Source organism: Cuculus canorus, chromosome 26 (genome assembly GCF_017976375.1).
Source record: "Cuculus canorus isolate bCucCan1 chromosome 26, bCucCan1.pri, whole genome shotgun sequence".
NCBI lineage: Eukaryota > Metazoa > Chordata > Aves > Cuculiformes > Cuculidae > Cuculus > Cuculus canorus.
Genome location: NC_071426.1, coordinates 2,903,313 through 2,911,028, shown reverse-complemented (window position 1 = coordinate 2,911,028; position 7,716 = coordinate 2,903,313). Strand labels below are relative to the sequence as shown.

The 7,716-nt window shown below is 49.5% G+C and overlaps 1 protein-coding gene across 2 annotated transcripts; it reads left to right on the top strand.

Annotated features, from left to right (window-relative positions):
• The first annotated feature begins 2,674 nt into the window (after positions 1-2,674).
• On the top strand, positions 2,675-7,286 carry NEFL (neurofilament light chain). 2 transcript variants are annotated; one of them, XM_054088967.1, is made up of 4 exons: positions 2,675-3,834; positions 4,357-4,481; positions 5,280-5,530; positions 6,708-7,286. In XM_054088967.1, exons 1-4 carry the CDS (start codon positions 2,782-2,784, stop codon positions 6,881-6,883), a joined length of 1,605 nt encoding a protein of 534 aa, XP_053944942.1. In that variant the 5' UTR covers positions 2,675-2,781; the 3' UTR covers positions 6,884-7,286. The 2 variants fall into 2 exon arrangements, with proteins under 2 accessions (XP_053944942.1, XP_009569736.1); XM_009571441.2 differs by having other exon boundaries at positions 2,677-3,834; positions 5,280-5,599.
• The last annotated feature ends 430 nt before the right edge of the window (positions 7,287-7,716 follow it).

Sequence of the window (7,716 nt, the reverse complement as noted above, 5' to 3'; positions counted from 1 at the left end):
ATGGGGCTTGGAGCCCCTGATCCAGTGGGAGGTGTCCCTGCCCACGGCAGGGGGTTGGAAGTGGATGATCTTTAAGGTCCCTTCCAACCCAAATTATTCTGTGATTTGCAAAATAAAGTCTCTCATTAGCTCTATTGTGATGTAGAGATGCATAAGCCTTGGTAGAGTTAACCCCATCCAGCTTTTTGCCTCCGACAGGCCACTGCCCTTCACAACTCAATATCCCTTATACTCACATACCCCGAAACCTGCCCAAACGACACCACAGAGCAGGAAATGTTCTATTTGAGATTACTAGATTACAGTAGTAAACAATTAAATCAACCCTGCTCTACCTTTAGTAGATGACGGGTATTAAGCAAACATATCTTTAAGCCAAAAATACTTAAGTACTATTGCAATTAATGAAAGGCATACCATGTAATTTATGTATATGACCGTCTTTCCCCTTCCTTTACCAAGCATCTAAGCATTTTTGTGGGATATCTTTCTCATTAAGTGTCCTCCAGCCCATGTTTATATTTATTCCTTCCTCCAAACAGCCTGATTTAGTTGGATGTCCCTGCCCGTGGCAGGGGGGTTGGAACTAGATGATCTTTAAGGTCCTTTCCAACCCAAACTATTCTATGATTCTATGATTCTATGAAAACAACTTTAAAGAGTTTCTCTTGTAATAAATTCACACTTCTGACTCTGAGAGACACATTCACACCACCTTTTTGAGCATCCAAAGAAATCTGTGCTCAATATTTTCCTAACTTACTTCTGATAAGTCCCTTCTGCATAAATACTCTTTTGTGTTAATGAACCAGTGGCCAAGAACCCAGGTCAGAGGTAGCTGCAGCCCAGTTTCAGTCTTTTTGTCGCCAAACGGGGCAAGGGCAAACATTCAATCCCTGTGGTGCAACCCTCAGACAGATTTGCCTCTGGAGAATTCCAAGGAACAGAGGAAGAAAGGCGGGATAACGAGATATCAATGTATTCTGCTAGGACTGCAAATCATGCCTTGAATTTGTTTCTTCCTTCATGTAATTACCTGGTTATTAGGAACCACTTGCAACGAAGAGCACGGTAAGGACAGCAGGAACTTGGAAGAGCACACGCGCCTCGGGAAAATGGCAAACTGAAGGAAAAAAACCCGTTATTCATATATATGGAGGTTCTGAGACACAGGGAGGGCTCCTACTCTCCCTGTGATCCTGGTCACAAGGTGGGATTGGCAATGTCCTCCCCAGGGATTATGGTTCGGACTCAATGATCCATGGTTGGACTTGATGATCCAAGAGGTCTTTTCCAACCTGGTGATTCTATGATTCTGCCAGGGTGCCTTGTGGGATATAAAGGGTGCTACGGAGAATCCTGGCAGGCTGGTGGGTGGCAGCTAGGCTTGAGGGATGTCTGCGATGGGTTGGGCATCACCTAAGAACTGAGGGGGGCACCAGCTGTGAGGTGAGGGAGAGCATCTGAGAAGTGAAAGAGACACCTGAGAGGTGAGGTGAGATGAGCACCTGCAGGGAGGTGGGCACCTGAGAGGCAAGTTGGGTGCCTGATTGGCATCTCTTGTGGTGAGGGGGGCACCCGAAGCAAGGGTGGTGTGAGGTGGGGTGGGCACCTGAGAGGTGAGGTGCATGCCTGAAGCACGGTGGGCACCGGAGGTGAGGGTGCTGTGAAGCAAATGGGGCACCTGAGAAGTGGTGGGGGCACCTGAGATGAGGGGAAGACCTGCAGATATGGTGGTGTGAGGTGATGAGACACCTGAGAGGTGAGGGGGGCACCTGCAGTGAGTGGGGCATTTGAGAGGTGAGGGGGCACCTCTCCATCCCTCCCCATCCTCTCCATCCCTCCTTATTCCCCCCATCCCTCTCCACTCCTCTCCATCCCACCCCACCTCCATCTCTTCTCCCCCCTCCATCCTCTCCCCCATTCCCTCATCCCTCTCCCTCCCCTCCATCCCTGTCCATCCCTCTCCACCCCTCCCCATCCCATTCACTCCCCCATCCACTCATCGCTTCTCAGCCCTCCCCATCCCCTCATCCCTCCCCAACCCCTCATCCCTCCCCATCTTCTTATCCCTCCCCATCACTCTCCATCCCCTCATCCCTCCCCATCCTCATCCCTCCCCTCATCCCTCCCCATCCCTCTCCATCTCCCATCCCTCCTCATCCCTCCCCATCCCTCTCCATCCCCCAACCCCTCTGGGTCCCTTCCCATCCCTCCCCATCCCCTCATCCCTCCCCATCTCTCTCCCTCCCCTCATCCCTGTCCATCCCCCACCCTTCCTCATCCCTCCCCATCCCTCCCCATCCCCTCATCCCTCCCCATCCCTCCCCATCCCCTCATCCCTCCCCATCTCTCCCCATCCCCTCATCCCTCCCCATCCCACCCCATCCCCTCATCCCTCCCCATCCCTCCCCATCCCCTCATCCCTCCCCATCCCACCCCATCCCCTCATCCCTCCCCATCCCCTCATCCCTCCCCATCTCTCCCCATCCCCTCATCCCTCCCCATCCCTCCCCATCCCCTCATCCCTCCCCATCTCTCCCCATCCCCTCATCCCTCCCCATCCCTCCCCATCCCCTCATCCCTCCCCACCCCCAGATACTCTCCCATTTCCCTTCCATTCCCCACCATCCTATGACTCCTCCCCGCTCCTCCCCAGCCCCGCGCGGCTCCTCCCCGCCGCTGCTCCCTCCCCTTTCTTCCCCTGCCGATAAATACTCGCTGCCGGCGCTCTTCCCTCCGCGCAGAGGAGCTGCGGTCCCCCTTTTCTCCTCCTCCACCATGAGCTCGTACGGCTACGACCCGTTTTTCCCCTCCTACAAGCGGCGTTACACCGAGACCCCCCGGCTCCACGTCTCGGCGATGCGCAGCGCCGGCGGCTACAGCTCCGCTCGCTCCGCTTACTCCAGCCTCTCCGCTCCCGTCTCTTCGGTGTCGGTGCGGCGGAGCTACGCCACCTCCAGCGCTTCGGGCTCCCTCCTGCACTCTGTCGACAGCTTAGACCTCAGCCAGGTCGCTGCCATCAGCAACGACCTCAAGTCCATCCGCAGCCAAGAGCGAGCGCAGCTGCAGGACCTCAACGACCGCTTCGCTTGCTTCATCGAGCGGGTGCACGAGTTGGAGCAGCAGAATAAGGTGCTGGAGGCTGAGTTGTTAGTGCTGAGGCAGAAACACGCCGAACCCTCTCGTTTCCGAGCTCTTTACGAGCAGGAGATCCGCGAGCTGCGCTTGGCAGCCGAGGAGGCGACGAGCGAGAAGCAGGCGCTGCAAGGAGAGAGGGAGAGCTTGGAGGAGACGCTGCGAGGCTTGCAAGCTCGCTACGAGGAGGAGGTGCTGAGCAGGGAGGATGCTGAGGCTCGGCTGCTGGAGGTGCGTAAAGGAGCTGACGAGGCAGCCCTGGCACGGGCAGAGCTGGAGAAGCGTGTGGACAGCCTGCTGGACGAGCTGGCTTTCCTCAAGAAGGTGCACGAAGAAGAGTTGGCGGAGCTGCAAGCGCAGATCCAATACGCGCATCTCTCGGTGGAGATGGACGTGTCGGCTAAACCCGATCTTTCCGCTGCGCTGAGAGATATCCGAGCTCAGTACGAGAAGCTGGCGGCTCGCAACATGCAGAACGCCGAGGAGTGGTTCAGGAGCCGCTTCACCGTCCTCAGCGAAAGCGCTGCCAAGAACACGGATGCTGTCCGCGCAGCCAAGGATGAGGTTTCCGAGAGCCGCCGCCTCCTCAAAGCCAAGACCTTGGAGATCGAAGCCACCCGTGGGATGAACGAGGCGCTGGAGAAGCAGCTGCAAGAGCTGGAAGAGAAGCAGAGCGCTGACATCTCTGCCTTGCAGGTGGGGGGAGGTTTGGGGGGTCCCCTAGGGTGGGGGGACGCTGCTAGTGTGCACCTAGATTCTGTAACGATACCTCAGAGTCAAACCCCCAAGGTGTCCTAAAACCGTAGTGCGAAATGCAGCAGAGTCTAATGCATAAAACATCATTTATGTAGATGCTCATAAAGCCTTAACTACCCCTTTGTGGGAAAAAAAAAGATATTCTCCAGCTAAAAACAGGAATAGCGATAGAGGGTAAATCTGAAATGAAGCACTACGCAAATTTCCTGCATGCTTTGGTCCTCGGATAGCAGAAAATTGGGCTCTTGGAGGATGGAATAACAAGGTGTAGATGTAAGGGTGGGAAAAACCTGCCAGGGAAAGGTGGGATTTGGTAAACGGTGCGTTTTTGGCTGAGGGTGGAGTTGGAGCGGTTCGTTTGTCTCCTAGAGCGAGGTTAAATTAAGAGAATTGGAGAAATTCCTTACAGGGTATTCATGCTAGACAAGGGAGAATTAAATTTTATGCTGTTATTTCCAACAGGATACAATCAACAAATTAGAGAACGAGCTGAGAACCACGAAGAGCGAAATGGCTCGGTACCTGAAGGAATATCAGGATCTGCTCAACGTGAAAATGGCCCTGGACATAGAAATTGCAGCATATAGGTATGATGGGGAATGTGTTAGTAAGTCAGATCTCAAATCGGGTTCCCATTCGAGAGTATCTGTTTTATTTATCATTTCTCTAGCTGTAATTTTTATAGATAGATGTTGAGAGTTTAATCAGGTCTTCTCCATTGTCTTCTTCGTGGAAGAAGCAGTGCTTTTGGGGTTAAATACTGCTTAAAGCAAAATACCTGCTCTGTATTTACAGTGAGGAGATTTTTATATCAGTGGAACATCCTAATACTGTGTTCTCAAAACTGGAAATCCCTTAAATGCTTTGAAGATCAGGCTTTTTTTTTTCCAACTCGCAGCAACAGTCTCCTGCAAAGCAAATATTTTACGGCAGAATTGCTGCTGTGGAATGTTTAGTCCCAGATACTGTGAGAAAGGGCAGATGCCAAAACAGAGTTTCTATGAAAGCCACAAGGGGGATTATTGAGAAAGTGGCTTTAAACCTTGCCTAATACCTAAACACAGCACCAAACTGTAATGTCTGCATTCTTCTACGCAACCCTACAGGCTGCTAAAATACCACTATCTTTACCTCCCCTGGGAACCAAATCCTAGAGTTTTCTTCCCTCTTAGAAGAAATAATGGGGGAAAAGTATTAATTTGCCTATAACAAGTACCTCAGACTTCCAAATTATTCAGAGATTGAGTGGCACTGCCACGTAGTAACTCATTATGGGATAGTTTTGCACTGCTCGAAGCGTTCTAGTATCTTGGTCAATAGCCAGATCTGAACCCTGCTGCAGCAGAACTAAGTCGTTTCTGCTTGCTTTTTATTTTTCCTGCTAGGAAACTGCTGGAAGGTGAAGAAACCAGACTCAGTTTCACCAGTGTTGGAAGCATCACCAGTGGCTACACCCAGACTGCCCCAACTTTTGGCAGGTCTGCCTATAGTGGTCTCCAGTCCAGCTCCTACTTGATGACAACCCGTACCTTCCCCACGTACTACTCCAGCCACGTCCAGGAAGAGCAGATTGAAATAGAGGAAACAATTGAGGCCGCTAAAGCGGGAGAAGCCAAGGCAGCCCCTGCAGAAGAAGGTGAGGAGGAAGAGAAAGAGGAAGGTGAGGAAGAAGCAGGAGGTGAAGAGGCTGAAGAAGAGGAGGAAGGTACTTAGAGTTACTTTCAAAGCCTTCTCTTTCATGCTTCACCCTGCTTGTAGAATGATAGAATGGTTTGGGTTGGAAGGGACCTTAAAGATCATCTAGATCATCATATGGAGTAAAACCCAGAAATCATGATGATGATTATGTCCAATTATTAGAGCTCTCATTATCTGCTCACACAAGCAAAGGATCTTGGTATTAAACACAGCTTTTAAGCAGAGAACCCTGAATATTGAATAGAAGCTAAGGTAAACATTCATTATCAGGCAGATTTATAGCACACTTGCTCTATTCCCTTGGAAATCACTGGCTGCTTTTTCCATTCAAGCTTCCAAAACCAAGAATGATAATACTTTATCAGCATGTAGTGATATATTCATATGGCAGCAAACAATGCTTAGTTATTACAGACATCCTCAAAAAGAAGGAACAAGAACATCCTGACCTAAATACTAATTCCCAGGGAGTAGCCTGTGATAACGGGAACGTCAGCTGATGTCTGTGGATGTAGCTGTGGGGTTCAGTGATAGCAATATCTATTGCCTGGGGTCTAGGTAGTTCTCTTCTTCAACTGAAATACATGCTGCTTCCTTGCTACTTCATAATTTATTTAACAAGCTAATATTTTAACATAAATGTAAAAGGAATGTTTTCCAGAGTTTCTTTCCCCAACTTAAGTTGCAGAGCCCTGAAGGATTTTACCAAAAGGCATCAGAAATGCCTTTGAACTATTCAAGGACTTTATTAGCGTAAAGATTATTAATAAAGAAATGGCAGCTAAAGAGCCATTTAGAGAGCAAGGACAAGATTCCTTTTCCTACTCTGGTCTTCGGATAAGTCTTAGAGCAATGAGTCCACAGGCAATATTCTTCAATATTCTTCAAGGCAAAGTGTTTTGCTCCCTCTAGGAGAAGATGGTTGCGTAGTTTTGTTGTTCTCCCTTGCAATTTCGATGCAAGTCTCTCTGCTTTCACGTTGCCAGTCCCACCGTGCTCGCCTGACTGCCATCCAGACGTGGGGTGGAAGGGTTGTGGGTACGCTGGCTCCTGCTAAATTGAGATTAGGAACAATGCATCCATGTGAAATGTTCTTTTTTTTTTGTCTTTCAAAGGTGCTAAGGAAGAATCTGAAGAGGCCAAAGAGGGTGAGGAAGAGGAAGGAGAAGGGGAAGAAACAGCAGCTGAAGACGGCGAGGAGGCTCAGGAGACTGCTGAGGAGGCTGGTGAGGAGAAGGAAGAGAAAGAAGCAGCAGGAAAGGAAGAGGGCGAAGTGAAGAAGAAGGCTTGATTTTTCTTTTTCAAGCAATCTAGCTTTCTCATCCGGTCAACAGGCTAAATGATGATTGATGGAGCTAAAGTTGCAGTCTCACCTATTTAATACAGTGACCACTGAGGTTTAAAGTTAATGATTATGATGTTTCTCTCTGTGCAGAGTATCAGTATGCTTGCAGAGCACCCTCTGGCTTGCTCCCTGAATGCCGCATGGTCTACACGTATGAGTTCAGGGGTTTTGTCTTCCTTGGGTGATTCAGAACCTTAAAATATAGAATGGGGGGAAAAAAATAAATCATGGGAATGAAGGTTATCTTTAACTTACATTTAAAATAATTATGGAAACCTTGGGTGGGTAAAATAATGGAGGCTTCAATGAGTATGTGCAATAAAGCTAGTCAATAAAGTTACAGAAATGCTTCACAGAGATTCCTTGTATGTGTTGTGAGTCACTAATGCACTGAAAAGGTTGGTGGTGTATTGCACTCTTCTTTCACGCGTGTGTGGCCGGGTATGGGTTATTGGTTTCTGTCTCTGGCTAACGTGCTAGAGGTGCACTAACGGACAAAATCTCTTGTTGGGGCTGTGAGCTTTCACATGGAAATGTAAAAAGGGTTAAAATACACTAGCGTTGGGCTGGGCTGTTTGCGTTGGGATGGGTCTCACTGGGTGGTTCTATGCGCACGAGCTCCCACCTGCCTTTTGGGAAGAGGAGGACTTCACCAACCAACGCAGAAGCAAAACAAACCTGGCTGGGAAATACTGGTAGGAAGTCGTTCTGTGTTTGCCTGATGAAAGAGGGAATGAGTGCAAACGTAGCTGAGACAGGGAGCAATATCAGTGTGTTAA

What these genes read in the sequence shown, in the direction of transcription:
- NEFL (XM_009571441.2), top strand. Translation starts at nt 2,782, where the DNA reads ATGAGCTCGTACGGCTACGACCCGTTTTTCCCCTCCTACAAGCGGCGT. An exon ending in CTGACATCTCTGCCTTGCAG is followed by an intron (nt 3,835 to 4,356) that starts GTGGGGGGAGGT and finishes TATTTCCAACAG; the next exon opens with GATACAATCAACAAATTAGA. An exon ending in GGCTGAAGAAGAGGAGGAAG is followed by an intron (nt 5,600 to 6,707) that starts GTACTTAGAGTT and finishes TGTCTTTCAAAG; the next exon opens with GTGCTAAGGAAGAATCTGAA.